We start from the raw sequence: 19844 nt of genomic DNA on the forward strand, positions 1-19844 counted from the left end.
TGGCCTTGAGGCCACAAATTCCCCAGCCCTGGGCTAATATGACAAAAAAAGAAAATGACAAATGTTGGAGGGGATGTGGGAAAATTGAGACACCAATGTACTGTTAGTGTTTCAACCATTCTATAGAGCAATTTGGAATTATGCCCAAAGGTCTATAAAAAACCATGTATATCCTTTGACTCAGCAATACTAGCACTAGGTCTGTATCCTCAAGAGACAAAAACAAAAAGGATAAGGACCTATATATAAAAATGTTTATAGCAGTTCTTTTATTAGTGGCAAAGGATTGGAAATGGAGGGGATGTCCATCAATTGGGGAATGGATGAACAAGTAGTGGCATATGATTGGGATGAAATAATATACTGTGCTATAAAGAAATGACAAGCAGGATGCTCTCAGAAAAACCTGGAAAGACCTACATGAACTGATGCAAAGTGAAGTGAGCAGAACCAGGAGAACACTGTACACAGTAACAGCAATATTGTACGATGATCAACTGTGAATGACTTAGCTATTGTCAGCAATACAATGATCCAAGACAATTCTGAAGGACTTGTGATGAAAAATGCTATCCATGCCCAGAGAAAGAAATAATGGAGTCTGAATGAAGACCAAAGCATACTTTTTTAAAAAAACTTTCTTTAGTTGTTTTTTTGGTCTGTGTTTTCTTTTACAACACGACCAATACGGAAATATGTTTTGCATGACGGCACATATATAACATATCAAGTTGCTTGCCTTCTCAATGAGGGGGGAAAGTAGGGAGGGAGAGAATTTGGAACTCAATTTAAAAAAAAAACAAGTGTTAAAAATTGTTTTTACGTGCAATTGGGGAAAAATAAAATACTAAATTAAAAAAAAAGAAAATAGAATTATTTTCACAGCTATGTGGAGGATAGAGAGAGGAGCGATGTAAGCCAGAGAGATTAATCAGGAGGCTATAGTAATAACATGAAAGAGAGGTGATGAGAGAGGATTTAGAGGAAAAAGAGATAACAGAAAAGAAACAAGAGATGTGAAGACATAAATAGCAAGATTTGTCAACTGATTGGGTATATGGAGTAAGGAAGAGTAGGGTACTAACTAACCAAAGTTAAGAACTTGGATGACTGGAAGGACAGTGGGGTCCTCATCAGAAATGGAAAAGTACAGAAGGAAGTGGGCTTCAGAAGAAAGACAATGTGTTCTGATTTGGATGTGCTGAGTCTAAAATGCCTATGGAACATTCAGTTTGAAATATCTGAGAGGCAGGTGTAGGTAAAAGAATGGAAATCAGGAAAGAGGCTAGGGTTAGATATATAGATTTGGGCGTCATGTGCATAGATGACCATGAAACCCGTGGAAATTAATGAAGTCACTGAGTGAGAGAGTGTAGACAAAGAACAGGACACACAACGGAGCTTCAGAGAATATTCACAATTAAGGGGTATGGTATGAATGATGAACCACGAAAGGAGACTAAGAAGGGATGGCCAGACAGCTAGGAGTGCCACAAAAACCTAGAGAAAAGAAAGTATCCATGAGTGAGCAATGTCAACTACTACAGAGAGGTTGAGAAACATGAGGTTTGAAACAAGGCCACTGGATTTGGCAACTGAATCACTGTGGACTTAGATGAAAGGATTTTCAAAAAAGAGACTGGAAACCAGATTGTAAAGAGCTAAGAAATAAGTGAAAGGAGGGAAAGTAGAACAGACAACTTATTCTAGGAGTTTAACCAGGAAAAAGAAGAGAGGTATTGGACAACAGCTCTAGGGGATGGTCATGAAATGAAGATTTTTTTTTTCAGTATAGGGAAGACTTGGGTATGTCTGAAGGTGTCAGGGAAGGAGCTGGTAGATTAGGAGAGTTCAAAGATCAGAAGGAGGATGGGATCACTCATGTGAGGTTGGCCTTGGCTAGAAGAAAGGTTACCTCTTCATCAGACTGGAATAAAGGAGAGAGTGAGAGATAATGTCAAGATCTTTTGAGATGGAGAGAAGAGAAGAGGGGACTTATGATAAATGAGCTATTTTCTATGTAACGTAGGGGGCAAGGCACTCTGCTGAGAGGGAGGCAGAAGAGATGTTGTGGGAGCCTGGAGGAGAGAAGTGGTGGGCATAGGGAATAAATTAGGGAGAAGTAATAGGGCTTAAATAACATAAATTTGTCATAGCCCCAGTCAGTCAGGTTGCATGGCTTTACCCAGCTCCATTCAGCAGCATGTGGGTAGGGGTAAAGGAGATAAATGGTGTGAATAACCTAGAATTAGAACTTAATAAGACATGGAATTGACAGGACAGAGGAACAAGGCACTCAAGAGTAGAAGACAGTGTGTGTAGAGGTGAACTGGATAACTTATAGGGTTGAGAATGGAAAGAGAAGTGTGTGAGGTTGGAGTAGGGTGATGGCCTGGGACCATACTGAGGGATGGAGGGATTGGAGGGTCAAATGAGGTAGAAGAATAGGTGGCAGAATGATAGGAAGTTATATTGGGGGGTTTTGATTATTGAAATGGAAGCCCTTGTGACATGACCAAGGGTTTGGCTATCTATGTGTGTGGTTGAGGCAAAATGGAGAAGTCATGGGAGTTGAGGAAATTCAGGAATTGTAAGATTGAAGTGTTTATGTCCCCTAGCATAAAGGCAGGAGTTGAGAAGAGATCAGGCAAAGAACTCCCTAAAAAGGAGGGAGAAAGACTTGGGGGCTGAAAGGCAAGTAGTAGGCTCTGAATTAGGCAGAAAATTTGAATGCAGGGAACCTTAAAGGGACAAAGACTGCTGAGTGACGACAGCAAAGGAAGCCTTCCTTGGGAAGCAAAGACTATTCTGATTTACCCTCCAGAAGCAGTATATCAAGGGGTAGGACAAAGTGCATCCAGTGTTGGAGAGAGTGGCCAGGGTGACAGTGTCATATGGGGGAAGCCACCAACAACCAGTAATTGGAAAACTGGATAAAGAGAGGAGAGATATAGATGGACTGGAAGAAAAGGAGAGAAGGGACATCCATGTCCCACAGAGCTAAAACTTCACCAGGGAGCCCCTAAGTCTGAAGTGAGGACCAAAGCTAAATTTCCAGTACAGTAGGATAAGAGAGCTACAAAAGGCACAGAAAAAGCTAAGTCCATACAAACAGGGCTGCTGGCACACAGCCCATTCTCTGACTAGGTATTTCTATCTCTCTCTTTAGGGATCAAAGATCTGTGACCCTCCCTTTAACTACTTCCCAGCACTGAAAAATCTTTAAGTCTAGCATGTCTCCTGTTTCCAAAAAAAAAAACAAAAAACAACCAAACAAACAAAAACCCAAAACAAGGACTAATGTCCCACCTCCAACACCAGGAACTCTACCCCCTCAGCAACCTCTCTTTGACCTCCCTCTCTCTGTAGTGTCTGGACATCCCATTTCCTTCCCTACGGTGGTGGGTGTGGTAGGCTGGGGCAGCTCCAATCCCTAGATTGGCCAGTCAGGCTCCAGCAGAAAGCAGAGAAAGTATCTGTGAGAGTTTGCTCCATGCCCCTACCTGCTTGTGTTGTGTCTAGCCTGGGGCACTAATCTCTAGACTGGCTATTAAGGAAAACACAGCAAAGGAAAAACAAGGCGTTCTATAATTACATGCCTTCCCAAGAAAGTGCCCGCACGCACAGGCTGGTGGTAAGGAGAAAACACAGCTTTCTGTGCCCAACTGCTCCCCACAGATCTCATTTCTCCTTTCAGCAAAGTCAAACTCATCTAACTGGGAGCACTTCACAACTAGTAAGTGGCAATATCTCACCCCATCTTCAGCAGGGATCTCCATGTTACAAGTCAACCCGTTGTCTCTTCCTATTTTTGCCCGAGTTTTTCCTCCTAATGTACCACATGCATGGTACTAGTTTCAGGGCTGAAGCACCGGGGTAAGCATCTTTATATTCTCCAAGGGCTAATCCTGTCACTTGTGACCAAATGGCCAGAGTAAGGTCCAGGGCAGAGCTGGATCTGGGACAGCAGAGGATGCCAATCTGCTGGCAGGCAGGCAAGTTCTACTGGCATTTCTAAGATCAGAGTGTGAGTCTGGGCTCCGGAGAGTTCTAAGTTGCCTCTGGAGAGGCCATGGCAAGGGAGAGAATACAGTTTGTTTTGGAAATAAGAACCTGGGTCTGCAAACTCAACCTGAGGTTCAACACATTCCCAGGGTTACCATTCTTATTTATAGAGGCCAATGGCCAAATGATTGGGGAGACAGAAAAATCTGCCCTAGCTTTAAGGACTCAATTTGGGCAAGATCTCCATTCTCCCATCCTAGGCCACCAGATCCAAAGAAACCTCAAATTCCCCAGCTCAGTCTCTCAGAGAAGTTATTGGGGGAAATGGATGATTAGTACAGAGGATCTATAAACTAAGCAGAAGAACCCCATCTGCTCTAGTCACAGTGGCACTTTTCAGTTTAAACAACCCTTCTCTTTGCCCCCGCCATTCCATGTTGTATGTTTTACACTCAATTGGGAAAAAATGGAGAGATTTATATGAGGCTCTGCTGCAGAGAATCCAGCTGCAGCGCAGACAGATAACGACACGAGAGAGGCTATCAAAAGACTCCCTAGTTCAGAATCCTCTCTATCTCAGCCTTGTCTTGCCATTAGAGAGCCTGGACACTGCTGGGCCTTGGGGACCAAGAGGAGCAGGATGGCCAGTCACAGCTGGTGTAACGTATATATCAAAAGAGCAACAAGTTTCTGAAACAGCGGCCCATGTTTTGGGACCTTGCTCCCAGCAGAAATCTGACTGCCAGTCATGTGGAGTCTCTCAGGGAATAGAGTTCCCTCTTCCGGGGCCCCTCAATACATCTATGGCATCCATGGTCAATATCACAATTGCTCCTTTCCCTGCTATCTCTGTAAGAGGCAGAGCAAGACAGCCTGACTCAATGACAGAAAAGAAATAACCAAGGTCCCAAGCTCCCTTGCCTCACAACTACCGCTTGAGATGGGAATGACAAGCTTAAGGCTCTCAGTTTGGCCTTAGCAAATCCCCTACCCACCAGACAGACCATCTCCTAAATGGAATTGGTCAGGGCCTGAATGCCCAAAGCCTCCAGGTCCAGTATCCTCTTGGCCCAGAAGAGGGGAAGCACAGAGACCCAGAGTTAGCTTCCCAGACACAGACCTCCCTAAAGCACAGATCACTAAACAGGCAGGTTTAGGACCCAGCTGTGTACTCCTCATTGCACCAGGAGTCAAGGAAGGAGACAGGCCTAGCTCAGCTGCTGAGAGCCAACATTGGGGGAAGGGTGGAGGCAAGGAGGAGTACTATACAGAAGGCCTAAGACTGGCATGGGCCTATCAGGGCTACCCCCAAGGATGGAAGCAATTCCTGGCTGAGAATCATGAAAAGAGAAGAAAGATAATAAGTTCACTGTGGAGAGACAGTAAGTTTGGGACATACTGAACTTAGGAGGCCTCCATCTTGGAGACATCTAGTTCAAAATGTCCGATAGGTGGTTGGAGAGGAAAGAACAGAACAAAGTGAAGAGTGAAAAAAAATAAGCAAATATATAAAAATATAAGTAAATATAAGGCACTCACTATCAAAAACAATTGACCTTGAAAATAGGTCAAAGAAATATAAGAATTATCAGGCTCCCTTGAAAACCACAATAGAACAAAAAAAATCTAAATTCAAGAAATCATAAAAAGAAAATTACCTAGATTTATTAGAACTAGAAGGCAAAGTGAAAATAGAAAGAATCTACCTGCTGAAAGAAACCCCAAAATTCAGTAAACCGTGCATACCCTTTGGCCCAACAATTCCACTATTAGGTCCATACCCCAAAGAGATCACAAAAGAAGAAAAAGTACCAAGTATTTTGAACAAAAATATCGTACATAAGTACATAAATATTTATAGTAGTTCTTTTTGTGGTAGCAGAGAACTGGAAAGAAAGGAGATAACAACCAATTGAGGGGATCGATAAACAAATTATGCTATATGAATAAAATGGAATATTATTGCACTGTAAAAAAATGATGAATGGGCCAGTTTGGGAAAAACCTGGGATGACTTGTATAATCTGATTTAGAGTGAAGTGAGAAGACCCAAGAGAATAATTTATACAGAAACAACAACTTTGTAAAGAAACACGACTACTTTGAAAGACTTAAGAACTCTGATCTATGCAATGACCCAATAAGACTGGAGCACAGGTAGGCAAACTGAAGCCCAAGGGTCAAAACAATAAAACTTTATTTTAAAATGTAAAAACCATTTCAAGGCTACACAATATGGCAGGGCCACAGTCTGTCTTCTGGACTCTGCTCTAGAATACTGACCAAAGAAAGCTACCTATCTCCTGATCGAAGGGTGATGGCTTAAGGTGTAAATTAAAGCTGTACGGCAAAAGTAACAAAAAAGTAAAATGTTAATTATTAGAGGAACTATATAGGAAAATGAGCACATGAATGAACCCTTCAGGGAGCTATGAATTGATGTGCAATTCTGGAAAGTAATTTGGAAGTATACCCTAAAAGTCACTAAACTGTGCACGTTCTTTGTACCAGTAATACCACTATTAGGGTTGTATCACCAAATAAATGTCAAAAATATAGGGAAAGGACCCATACGTATCACAGCAATATTTTTTGTTGTAGTAAAAACCTGGAAAAGTGGGTGTCCATTAATTGGGGAATAACTGAACAAATTATGGTATGTGAATATAATATTATTGTCAACAAGAAATGGCAAATAGGGATAGATTCTGAAAAATCTGGGAAAAACTGTATGAACTGATGTAGCACGAAGTGAACCAGGAGAACTATTTATGAAATGATCAAAACTTTATAAAATAAAGCAACTTTGAAAGTCAAGAACCCTGTGCAATGACCGATTATGATTCTAGAAGACTTAAGTAGATACATGCCTTCCACTGCTTGGTAGAGAGGTGATGGGCTACAGGTGCAGACTGAGACCTACAACTTTTCAGACATGAACCATTCAACACAAATTTGTTTTGTTTATCTACACTTATTTGTTATAAAGAAGAGCTTTTATGGGTTAAAAAAGGGAGAGGAAGCGAAATGAAAGAAAAAAATGAGCCATCAAACAGTTTAAAATCATGGAAGAAAAGAGAAGGGAGTTCATAAGAGGACACAGACAAGTAGGACAATATTGGTACTAGTGCATCAAATTTACATATGTGTGTATTTTAAAGCTGTACATAAGAAATCAATGGTTTCATATACAATCTTTTTCTGGCCTTCTTTGCATATGGAAATATCCACATTTGCGGATTATTTCCTAGTTCATAATACTTTTTAAAAAAGAGTAATGACAAACAACTCACAAATAAACTCTGACTGAAGCTAAAAGATAGCAGGGTAACAGTATTGATCCTACAGGTCTCCTCTCCCTCAATCCTTCCTATTTCTAACTCTCTCATCTCTTTCCTCCCATCTTCTAGAGCTACCAAAGAACAGGATGACATTAAGATATCCCTACACTTTCAAAGGAGTCCTCCCTGGCCTGGACTTAATGCTTCATTCATTTCCCCAGTGCTATCTTCCTTCAGGGAGAGAGAGAATGCTGACATTTCTTAACATAATGTCCCTTGGATAGGCCAGAGTGGATGCTGTCCATGTTATCACTCTGCTTGGGGCTGGGTCATTTAGGCTTTCCTCCATCTTCTCCAACCAACTCATGAGCCCCTCTGCCAGCTCAATAGGCACATCAGCTTTTTGGCTGGAAGGCCTCACTGCCTCTGGCCCACCTGGAGCTATTCTAGCTACTACTCCAGGACCCCTGAAATGTTCACAGACCTTAGGATGAGCACAAAGCAGGGGACAAGCCATTTTCAACAGAAATATAAAAACCAATGTGGCATACTCACTTTGCTGCACTTGCCCTGACTGGGCATCCACAGTTCTGCCTGCTTAAAGAGCATCGAGGATAAGGCCTGAGTAACCAAGAGTTAAACAAAACAATTTTCAATACCGTCCTTAAAGAGAGACAGAAAAAGAGTTAGAGGACAAAGAGAAGAGGAAAGGGGGAACAGAGGGAAGGGGAGAGAGACAAGAGGAGTAGAGAGGCAAGAGGGGGAAAGAGGAGAAAGGGAGGGAGGGAGAGAGATGAAAGAGGGAAGGGGGAAAGAAGAGGGAAGAGAAAGGAAGAGGAAAGGAAAGAAGAAGAGGGGAGAGAGAGACAGACAGACAAACAGACCGACCGAACACAGAAAGCCAGAGAGAATGTGAACAAGAAGCCCAGTGCTGCAGAGAATCAGGAGCTGCTCCAATCTGCTGATTAATTCAGCCTATTTCCAGTCACGCTGAAGATTCAGAGAGGGAGGAGGCAGCAGCAACAGCAGCAGCGGTGAGAGGGAGGGTGGGAGGCAGAATGGAGAGAGAAAGGAGGGAGGAGATTGAGAACAGTGAGGACAAAGTTTGTACAGCGTTCTGTGAGGTGATCAGGAGCTTGACCATGTGTCATATGAAACCACTAGAATTGAGCCACCCATGTCAGGAGAGGGGAAAGTGTATGGTCAAAGATGATGTGGAAAGAGAAAGGAGTTAACAAATAAGCACCACAGTAACTGGGGTAAAGAAAAGCATCCCTGCTGGATGCTACAGGAGCCAGAGACTGTCTTTAGCTCCCCAAGGGTTGCTTTATGAACCATTTATCCCATTACCTCTGAGGCATTTGGAAAGGTAAGAAAAAGGGTGGGGGGCAAGATAGCTATTTTCCAGTAGGAACTCCCCACAAGAGAGTGCTCGGAGTGACTTCCCTACTGCCAAGGAGCAGTTGTTCCTAGTCCTGAGACTGGAGGAAGGAAGAGAGAAAGGCAATGCAGAATTTTAATAGCAACACATCCTGTAGTGAGAAAAAGAGGATTGGAGTGGGGGAGGGAGGACAGCTACAGGCTATCCTCAGCTAGAAAGGACTTGGGCAGTGGAAGCTGGAAAACAGAACTTTAGGCCTAGATGAGTCAAGAAACCAACGGAAGTAAGCTCACACAAAGAAGGGCAAAATCAAAAGTCTAGCTTAGATGAACATCGTTTTAACTCCACACATGGATGCTTCCCTTCACCTCTACCTTCCATCCAGAGGTGATCGTCACAACTGACATTTACAGTGTTTTGAATATATAAAGCACTTCCTCCCAACAACCTGTGAGACAGGTAGCACAAGATTATCATGCTCATTTTATAGACGAGGAAACTGGAGCTTTGAGTGACTTGCCTAGGGACGTACAGCTAAGCAGAAGCAGAGACTGTCATCGTGCTGTGCCAAGTGAAGATCTGTAAAAGCAGGTGATGATGAATCCAAAACCCAGAATGAGGCAGGCCTGGAGGGCTACAGCTAGGTACAGGGGGCTCCCCTGAAGGATAACCACACCACTTCACCTCCAGAACAGAGGGAAGGGGTCTTACATGGGACTCAAGTCATTTCATGGGACCTAGAAGGTTTCTGAGCCCCGGTCTTATGTTGGTAAACATTCTTGAAGCAGATAAAACACCTATATATAGATCACAGAAGCAAGAGGGTGGCCCCAGAAGAATTGAGAAAATGCATTTCCACACATCCACTGCAAAGGTGGTAGACTACGGGTGCAGGATATTGGATATACCAACAGACACAGCTGATGTGGTCAGCTGGTTTCACAAAACCAACTTGCTTTTTTCCCTCTTTTTAAAATCTTTATTAAAAGAAATTATTTTTGGGGTAGGAGACAAGGACATATTCAGAAATGAACGTGATATTAAAAAAGAAGGCTTAATTGGAGGGGGGGAGGAAGGGGACATGGGGGAAGAAGAAATGAAAGGGACATGCCACAAGAACAGATGATCCCAGCTGCCCTTTCAAACAGTATCTCAGAAATCAGAGAGATCTGATAAGAAAGAGAACCTAAAGCCTCATGGCTGCAACTGCAAAGGGAGAGAAGCAGAGGAGCGAGAGAGAACGAGCCTGAGCATCTTTCTCTAGGGCACTCGGTTTCCTAGACGACACTGTTTCATACCACAGGAGGGAAGAAAGAACCTTGATACAACACAAGCTGGCCTCTCCCCTCCCCCTTCCAAACACAGCTCCAGGTAGGGCCCCAGGCAACCCATTGGCATAATGGGGGCAGAAAGGAGGACTATTCCACCTAAATGTGAAGGCTAGTGAGGTTCCAACACTCCTCGGCCACTCAGAGGACAGAGGCAAGGGCAGGAACAGCTCCCTATTCAGATAACTTCTGTTTATACAATCTGGCAGCAGTTTCAGAAGTCAGCCCACAAGAGGCCTGTCTGATACTCCCAAACCACGAAGTCCAACTTTGTCTGCTGCTGAGGCTGACCACATAGTAGCATTACTCATTTAAACAGACACAGTTGTGGAGATGGTTAGCTAAACCCTCAGTGCTGTGTGACATTACCTAGGAAGAAATGCTCACTGGTCCTGGGCTCGACCAGCGACACTGCATCGTGTCATATTTAGCAAAGCCATAGCACCCATTTCTCAGCAGTAGAAAATATAGGCAATCATTCTAAGAGGCAGGAGTTTGGACAACCACTGTTGTAGGACATATATTGTGGGCTGCAGAAAAGGGAATCAGATACAGGGAGACACAGCAAAAGATTGGGTATGAGCCGGAGAAGGAAGGAGGAAGTCAGGGGTCAGGAAATCAGCCAGTATCAGCCAAGCTGATCTTTAGTTCTGTAGCCAGCAGAAAAGCTACCCAACTACTAATCACAATCAGGCCAGTTTCATGCATTTCCAACACCACAGAGGCTGAAGAAGATTGATTTCCCACTCTGTGCTCAGGAAGTCCAGATCTGGCCCCAGCAAATATAAATTATAATTTTCCAGCCAGAATAGGAAGGGAGCAGAAAAATTCCATCATCAGCCATTTAAAGTCCAAACTCCTTAGTTTGGTTCTCCACAATTTGGCTATTACCCATCTCTCTAAATGTATTTCCCACTACTTCCCCACACAAATCTTCTGCTTGAGTCAAACTAGTTTACTGAATTTTCTCCAAACTTGGTATAAACAATCCTGTCTCAATAATTCTGCTCATGCCCCTGTTTGAAATGTGCTCTCTTCCACTCCCCTCTCCCCCCAAACCCATGCCCAATCCATATGCATAAATCTTGCCTTTTCTTCAAAGCCCAGGCTCAAGTCCCACCCCATGAAAAACCCCTTTTCTCAATCCTCTGATTTTTTCACTCATTTAGCACATGCTACTACCTTGAACAAGCATTGCTATTCATCTGTTTTTGTATTTGACCCCGCTCTCAACTAGACTTTAAGCCCCTCTGTCTGCCCAGTGGCAGCACAGTGCCTCACAAAAAGCAAACACTCAGTAAGTGCTAACGATACAGGTACTGTATCATGATGACACCCACCCTGGCCTCATCAGCTCAGGAAGGGGAGGAGGAGAATGCAGAGGAAATATGAGTAAATAACTTCCCAGAGATGAGCCTTCAGACCCTTCTTGGGCTTGGCCAGTGGATCTCAGAACTTTGATCCCTACGACAACAGGAAATGGTGTTTCACCATCAGGGTCAAGCCAGAAGGCAGTATTCTCTTTTCAAATCAGAGTCAGGGATGGGCTAAAGATATCTGTAAAGTATTCTTTTCTAAGACTTCTACGGACGAGATGACCTAGCAATCAGCTGGGATACTACTGGCACAGCAAATGGGCAGACATATATATATCTCCTTCTCCTCTGACTACACTTCCCTGCTCAACAGCATCAGCCCTGAAACTCAGACAACTAGGTCCTTCAATAAGTCTCCCAGCCCATCATGTCCTAGTTTCCACATGCTCTTCTATGGCTTAAGCACGCACCAGACCAACAAAAAAAAGCTAAAGAACAGCTCTGCTTTGCTCTCTTTAAGGGAAATTGGCCAGGACACCTTATCGAGACATAAGTTCACTGACCAAGCAATATCACTACTAGGTCTGTACTCCAAAGAGATAAAAAAAAGGAAAAGGCCCTCCACGAACAAAAATATTTATAGCAGCTCTTTTAGTGGTAGCAAAGAATTGGAAATTGAGGGGATGACCACCAATTGGGGAATGGCTGAACAAGTTGTGGTATATAAATGTGATGGAATACTACTGTGCTATAAGAAATGATGAGCAAGATGCTCTCAGAAAAACCCAGAAAGACTTACATGAACTGATATGAAGGGAAGTGAGCAGAAACAGCAGACTATTGTACACAGTGACAGCATTATTGTATAATGATCAGCTGTGGATGACTTAGCTTCTCATCAATACGATGATCCAAGACAATTCTGAAAGACTTATGATGAGAAATGCTATCCACCTCCAGAGAAAAAACTGATGCAATCTGAATACAGATCAAAGTATACTATATTTTTACTTTATCTTGGGGGAGGTTTCTTGTCTGTTTTTTTTTTCACAACATGACTAATGTGAAATATGTTTTGCATGTCTGCACTAATGTGGAAATATGTTTGTGGAAACATGTTCTGCACATATATTACCTATATCAAAATTGCTTGCCTTCTCAGTGAGGAGGGAAGAGAGAAAGGGACAGAATTTGAAACTCAAAATTTTAATAAACAAATGTTAAAAATTGTTTTTAAATGTAATTGGGAAAAAATATTAAGAAAACGAAAAAAGAAAAGAATAACAAGATTAAATTAATAAAGCTTGGCAATTGGATTAAAAAAAGGAGAAAGAGAGATAGGTTTAGAGCAAAACCCTTGGGGAGGAAATTCCTGGTTCTGTTTACAACAGAATCTCCTTCCTGACAAAGAGAACTATGGGAAGGTCGTAACGAGAGACAAAGACATTCTGGTAGTTGCACACAAAGACCATCCAACTCTCAACCCACCATTAGTGTCAGTGGCATAAGATTATTCTAAAGTGAGGATAAGATGGAGCACTATATTGAAAAATCCATACCACCAGCCAGGCTGACTTGTACCAGCTAACAAAGCCACTACCTAAGTGTGAATGGTACCCTGCAGTCTAGTTACAGAGGAGCCATATGTGGTGGTCAGCTAAACTCATATGAATCAACTGGTAAGGCCCTAGTAAAGATAAAACAAGCAAAATTACAAATCCTTGGGCAAGAGCTATAAGCAGCTGCTCTGGGCTCCAATCAGAATCTGAAAGCCCAGTAGAGCTTTATGCACTCTGTAAATTAATTCCACCTCATTTCTCTATCTTGTATTCAAGAATATCCACCTCTCTGCCTTCCAATCAAGCAACATTACCCCACCACCGCTACCCAATATACAGTCAACAGACAATAATCACACTACAAGCATAAGAGCCTTTCTGTTCCCTACTAATTTAGAAGAGTCCTCCAAATAAACAGAAGTCAACTTGAAGGACTGGGGGGAGGGGGGATCCAAAAGAGACAAAGAAAGAACTTCAAGGCAATGAAGGCCTACCTGGTGTTTCTTCAGGTCCATGGCTCCAAAGTGCAGTAGGCATGCCCAGAAGAATGTAGTAAGGACCCACAGAGAGGGTCCTCTTTCACACTTGCAAGCCCTAGTGACTATGTCACAGCAACATCACCTGGGAAAATACAAAGGGGGGTGGGGGGAAGAGAGGGAAATCATATATCATAGATTTAGAGCCAGAACTGAACTTTGAGATCATTTAGAACAAACCCTTCCAGTGTACAGCTGAGGAAACTGAGGCACAGTAAAGTTAAATGACTCAAGGTCACAAAGGGTAGTAAAGGGCAGAACTTGGTGTCTCCTGACTATACAAATCCAACATGCTTTCCACTATCCCGGGCTGCTTCCACGGTACATCCAGCTTGCTGGGCTTGGTAGCCAATAAGTAACACAAGGTTAACTTATGTGTGTTCCCACACACCGGCATGGGAACAGAGAGGCAGTGAGACGGACTGTTCCTGCTTAGGAGAGTGCCCACATTCCAGGCTCTTTCCTAGCAACCTATCTAGAAACAAGCAGTCAATCCTATACTAGTACAGTGACTTGAGGCAAAGAATGGGCTCAACGTCTCGTGGCACAGGGGCTGCTATCCGGACAGGATATTAAAGATCGGGGAAAAGGAGAGGGTGGAGTAGAATAGAGGCCTAAGTGCTCAGGGGGTGGCAGGGTATTCATCCCACTGCTGCCATCAGAAGCCAAATACTCAATTACTTTTACATATTTAGGCTCTGGCTGGCTAATCTCCCCTGCAGCCCCAGTAATAACGTCCTCCATTCACTGGGAACATACCCCATCACAGCAACCCCTTCGGCAGTTTGGTGCAATTTATCTGTGGGGCAGCATTCAACAAGGACTTACTAGAAGCAGGTCAGGAAGCTAGAGTCAAGGACCCAGAAGCGTCTGATGGCAGATTTGATCTGACAACACAACAACCTGGCAAAGCAGGTTGATATTATGCCAAAATGAAGAGTACCCACCACTTTCACTCCTAGATCTCTCGGAGCATCTCCCTCCACTCAGCTGAGCTTTAACAGCAAGAAGTCACACCAAGATGTGTTTGGCCCGAGTGGTATGGGGAAATCTGGCTTGATACCAAGTCATCCTTAGTCTGAAGGACTTTTGAGAGGCCTAGACACATCTTAGGAGCTCATCTCTGAAAGAGCCTCAGGTGGGCCTGGTACAGGACTCAAAATAGATTCATATGCTTTGGACTATGTGAGGACTTTGCCACTCCCATTCAACTGTTCTCTGGAGTCTGTAATGTCCAGGGCAGACAGCTCCTATGGCAGTTATTGAGTTGTTTTTCAGTCATATTTGACTATTAGTGTTCCGATTTGGGGTTTTCTTGGCCAAGATACTTGAGTGGCTTGCCATTTCCTTCTCCAGCTCATTCTACAGATGAGGAAACTGAAGCAAACAGTAAAATGACTTGCCCAGGGTCACACAGCTAATAAGTGTCAGAGGCTAGACTTGAACTCAGGAAGATGAGTCTTCCTGACCCCAAGTCCAGCATTCTAACCACTGCACCACCTAGCTGCCCTAGCTGTTCTAGGGCAGACTGCTGAGGAATTAACAGGATGCCCACCTACATGATTCCCATGCAGCGCACACAGCCCAGGAAACCCATATACTGCAGAGATTTGGAAATTACCCACTCCTTTCCATAAGCAAGCCCTGGTTTTTTTTGGCCTGTATCCTGATGCAGCTGCATCCTACAGTTTTAATCTGGCTTTCCTTGTGAAGTGCCCCCTGGGTGGTACTGTTTCTCCCACCTGACCAGACCTCAGCATTTACAGGCTGCTAAGGAGATTAGGCAGCATCAGAACAATGGACTCCACAATGCCCATCACCAGCTAGACATCACTAATCACAGAGAGCTAGAGGGAAGGATGATGTATTATTATCTTCTGGGATCAACGTGCGTTGAGGATAGAAGGGAGCAGAAAGTCCTCATTTCAATTGTTTCCAGTGTTTGATTGAGATGCCAAAATTTACAAAGACAAATATACCAGTGAAGTCCCCCAGCAAAGCAGAATTTTCTTTGGCACAAAGTAAGGCGAGGTTAATTTCAAGAGACAAAGAAGTTGGTTGGGTACAGAATGATACCTCTTCTTAAAGCATCTTTAAACAGAGTCTGTACAAGATACTCCTCACCCATTTAACTCCCAATCAACCTGCTCAGAACTAGATGCAGACACCGAGGCACAGAAAAGAATATTTGTTATTTACTAAGAGGGAGGCCCAGATGAATATGCCCTAAGGATACACTGAATGTTGATGGCAAATTCAGAAGGGGACCCCGGAATTCAAATTCAGTGCTGGGTCTCAAACCCTGGACTCCCCTGGGGAAAGCTGCCAACTGGAACAGCTACCTCTGGGGCTAGTAGCATCAGGGCCTCTTTAAAGAGGGGACAGCCAAAAAACCTCAGAGGAACTGGCTCACAAAGGAGCTGTCAAAAAACACAAAAGCTCTGATCCAAGAACCCTAGCAGGGAGGCCCAAGGCTCTGAAGCAGCCAGGTCCTCTGAAACTCTCATTCAGATTCCTAGTAGGCTAGCATCAGTGCTGTGGATGGAACAGTCCAGATCCAAGGACTTGCCAGCTCTTTTCCAACCCCACCCCATTCTCTCCCCATCTCTAAACAATGCTTGGAAAACAGAGCTAACTCAAGAGGGTCACCCAAAGAGAAGAGAGACAGTAAAATGGCTATGGGGTACAGTGACATTTTTCCTTAGGCAACCCAATGAAATGGGCTTAAAGGGCAGACCCACCCCTCCACGTAGCTGTTTTCCACCCTTGGGATATGTTTTATGTGTGTAGCAGCACCAAGGTTCCCATAGAGTAACCCAGGGTTTTTCAGAGGAGTCGCCACAAAGATGCTAGATGGAGACTGTTCCTATAAATTCCTTCCATTATCATTCAATGGGGATCTAAAGGTTATAAACAGTTATGCTACCGACTAGGACCACAGCAGCACAATAAAGATAGATAAGACAGGAGATCTTTCTAAAGGATGAAGTTCTTCCATCATTTCATACATTAGTCTAATGAAACTCAGTTATTTTTTTAGGTCTGACAGATGTTAAGGCTTTAAAGGCTAGTTCCACTCTTGAGAGAGACAGTCCTAGGCTAAAGTGCTCTGGAAAGGTTTCATGAAGGAGATGGGACTTGGTACCTGGAAAGGTACATAGGATTTAGATCACGAGAGAAAAATTCAAGAAAAAGGAAAGGAGTACAAAGAGGTAAAGACACATGAATGCCCATGGTATATCTGAAGACCATTCTAGAGTACAGGGTTTCCTCAGGGAGTAAAAAGTAAAGCTGAAGAGCCCAAATTATGAAAGGCCTCGCAAGCCAAGGGGTATGAACTTTATTCTGTAGGCAGAAGGGAACCATTAACTAGTGCTATAAGCAGGGTTTGTAATGCAGGGTATGCTCTGATTTTAGGAAGATTATTAATCTGACAGTGGTAGAATCCCCAGCAGGGAGATCAGTTAAGAGACTGTTACAGTGGCCCTAGCTTGGGAGGATGAGGGCTTTAGAATGGTCTGATAGAATATGAAACAGAAAGGAAGAGGGAAAGACTTCAGGTGACAGGCAGCCCAACTCCCACACATTTACTCCAGCAGAAACCTAAAAACAGCATAGACCAAATAATGAGCAAGAAATTCAATGAAAATCTACAGCAAGTGATTTCATCTACTCAAGAACTGCTTTTAAAAAGAGTCAATCGGAAGCCTATAAGCAATAGGAAAGGGGGCCTGCCAGAAAAGCCAGGCCGGAAAACAAGAGAGAAGTCTCCCAACACAACCAGAGATTTACATAGCCTGTAAAATTTTGTACCCAGAAAACAAGAGTGTATGGCTGCTATGAGAAAGCCCCAGGGGGGCTGGAAATTCAAAATGAAGCAGGGCTGATGTGCCCGGCCAAAGGCAAAACAGGAGGCAGACCTTGGCTCTAGTACAAAGCCCCAGTTCCAGAACTGTGGCTGAAAATTAGTTAAAAGAAGATACCAATAAAGAATTATTAGACATCCAGATATCCAAGAAGACAGCCCAGAACATGTCTACCTACAAGGAATGAAGCAAAAGATAAAAAACGAAATAAAAGCAAAAGAGAAAAGAAATGGAAAGTGAATTAAGTAACTTATAAGAGAAAGTGAAAGAGAAAAGCCTTACCCAAGAAACTGAAACCCTGAAAATTAGAATAGGTCAAACAGAAACCAATTACTACATGAAAACTAAGAAATATCAGAACAAAATCAAAAGATTGAAAAAAAAGATGAAAGATGTTTAATATTAAAAACAATGACCCAGAAAACTGTTCAAGGAGAATTAGAATGCTCAAAAACACTCTTTTTCAATAAATCATAAATGAAAATTGCCCAGATCTAGCCAAACCTAGAACCAGAAGGCAAAAGAAAGATATAGAAAGAATTCTCCAATTACCTCTTAAAATGAACCCTCAAAGAAAAAGTCCCCAAAATGTCGTAGCCAGAAAAAAATACTACAAGCATTCAGAAAGGACCATGGGACCAGTCAGGATCACACAAGACCTGGAAGCTTCTACCAAAAACCTGAGATCTTGGAATACAAATGACAAAAGATATAGGCCCATAACCAAGAATGATTTGCCCTGAAAAGCTGAGTATAATCCTACTGGGGGAAAAACAGACCTTTAATGGAGTCTTTCAAGAACTTCTTTTTTTTCTTTTTTCTCAAGCACTTTTAATGAAAAGACCAGCCCTGAGTAGGAGCTCTGAAGTACAAACACAGAAGTCAGAGAGACCTAGAAAGGTAAATTTAGATAAAGCAATTGGAAGAGATTATATAACGATGCAAGGCTTAACATTCCAAGAGGAAAGAGAAGAAACAACTATCCATTCAGCATGTCTTCAAAGGGTGCTGAGGAAATTGGGCAAAACAAAGGACCTGGCTGTTACACCAGAGTTTTAGAGTGAGGACGAAGGGAAAACAGTGTGAAACAGAGGAAGGGGATGGGGCTGATTGTTTCTCATAATGTAAACTTAGAGGAAGTGGTATTTACATATACACACTCACACACAAAATCAGGTGTAGAAATACACTAAGCTCAACAGGGAAAAAAGTGAGTATGGGTGGAGGGGGAGAATGTAAAGAGATTAGGAGAGAGGATAAGGGCAGGGAGAGAAAAGTCACAAGCAAAATAAACTTCAGCTTTGAATAATGAAAAGTGGGGTAGGGTGAGGGTGGATAAGGAAAACTGGGGAGCTGCAGAGCAAATGACAGTATCAGAATGTAATGGAATTATTACTGAGCAGTAAGAAAGGGGGAGAGATGATTTCTGAGAATCATGGGAAGACTTGTACAAATCAATGCTTGGGGAAATAAGCTGAACAAATGAAGAATGTACACAATAAAAACATCGTAAAGAGAGGCAATTTTTAAAAGTTTGAGAACTCAGATGAAAGCAATGACTAATCACATTCCCAAAGAGCCTGTAGGTTACCCACCTTTGGACAGAGGTGGTAGAGTTAAGTGGCAGAAGGAGACACATTTTAGAACATGGCCAGAGTATGGATTTGTTTTTCTTGACTAAGTGTATTTGTTTCAAAAGCTGTTTCTGTTTTCTTCCTGTTCTTAATGGAAGGACGATTTGGGGAGGAGAGCAATAGTGATGCCAAAAAAAAAGGCAAGAAAAGGGGAAAACATGCATTTTTAAATGCATATACAACAGAAAGAAATTCAGAAGGAAGCACAAACAAGCAGGAGAGCTGTAAGAGTAATTTGCTGAATTTATTATGTACTTAAAAAAAATAAGCAGCATGGAATAGAGTCATTATTTTATATACAATCCTCTCATATTCTACGTTGTGGTATTTGTTAAATTCAGAATTTCTTAAAGGTCATAAAAAACACGAAAGGAAGGGGGAGATGTTTCCTATGGCTACATATAGGAACAAGACCATATGTTAATTCTCCAGAAAGCAATTTGAAGGAAAAGACAGCTAAAGGGCCCCTCAGGAGGAGTTTAGGGTAAAAAGGAGTTGAATAATCCAGTTTTTTAAAATTCTTTTAACAAAATCTTAGTGAGGGCACCGCTGACAGCCAGACCTTGCATCAGAACATGGGCAGCTTCCAGTTCTGATTCAGTCTGAGCCTTCTCACTGTTTGTTACTTGGCAACAAACCCCCTTAGCCTTAGGGTCAGGGCCTAGACAGCAAAATCTATTTAAAGCAGTGTGGTTGGTGGAGAGAACACGAAACTTGGAGCCAGAAGACCTGGGTTCAAGACTCAGCTCTAATAATTTACCAGCTGTGACCAAGGATAAGTCATTCCATCTGAGACTCAGTTTCCTGCTCTGCAAAATGGAAATCATGATATTGGGGCTTTCGTGAGAAAATACTTTCTAAGTGTGAGATACTGTAATAACTGCACGGCCTTCCATTTTCTCTCTACGACTTGTTCTTGCCCACATCTCTTTCGAACA

At 42.8% G+C, this 19844-nt stretch overlaps 1 protein-coding gene across 8 annotated transcripts in view; it reads right to left on the reverse strand.

Moving 5' to 3' along the window:
- The window catches only part of TMEM94 (transmembrane protein 94), a 47181-nt gene that overhangs the window by 19585 nt on the left and 7752 nt on the right, over nt 1-19844 (reverse strand). For 6 of the 8 annotated variants that reach the window (XM_036757536.1, XM_036757532.1, XM_036757531.1 and 3 more), the window contains exon 1: nt 7842-7901. In XM_036757536.1, coding sequence (XP_036613431.1) covers nt 7842-7895 — 54 coding nt within the window. In that variant the 5' untranslated portion in view covers nt 7896-7901. Of the gene's footprint in view, nt 1-7841; nt 7902-13364; nt 13492-19844 lie in introns of those variants that run through there. The other 2 variants (XM_036757533.1, XM_036757534.1) reach the window with 1 other exon arrangement.

This window comes from Trichosurus vulpecula, chromosome 4 (assembly GCF_011100635.1).
Source record: "Trichosurus vulpecula isolate mTriVul1 chromosome 4, mTriVul1.pri, whole genome shotgun sequence".
NCBI classification, from domain to species: domain Eukaryota; kingdom Metazoa; phylum Chordata; class Mammalia; order Diprotodontia; family Phalangeridae; genus Trichosurus; species Trichosurus vulpecula.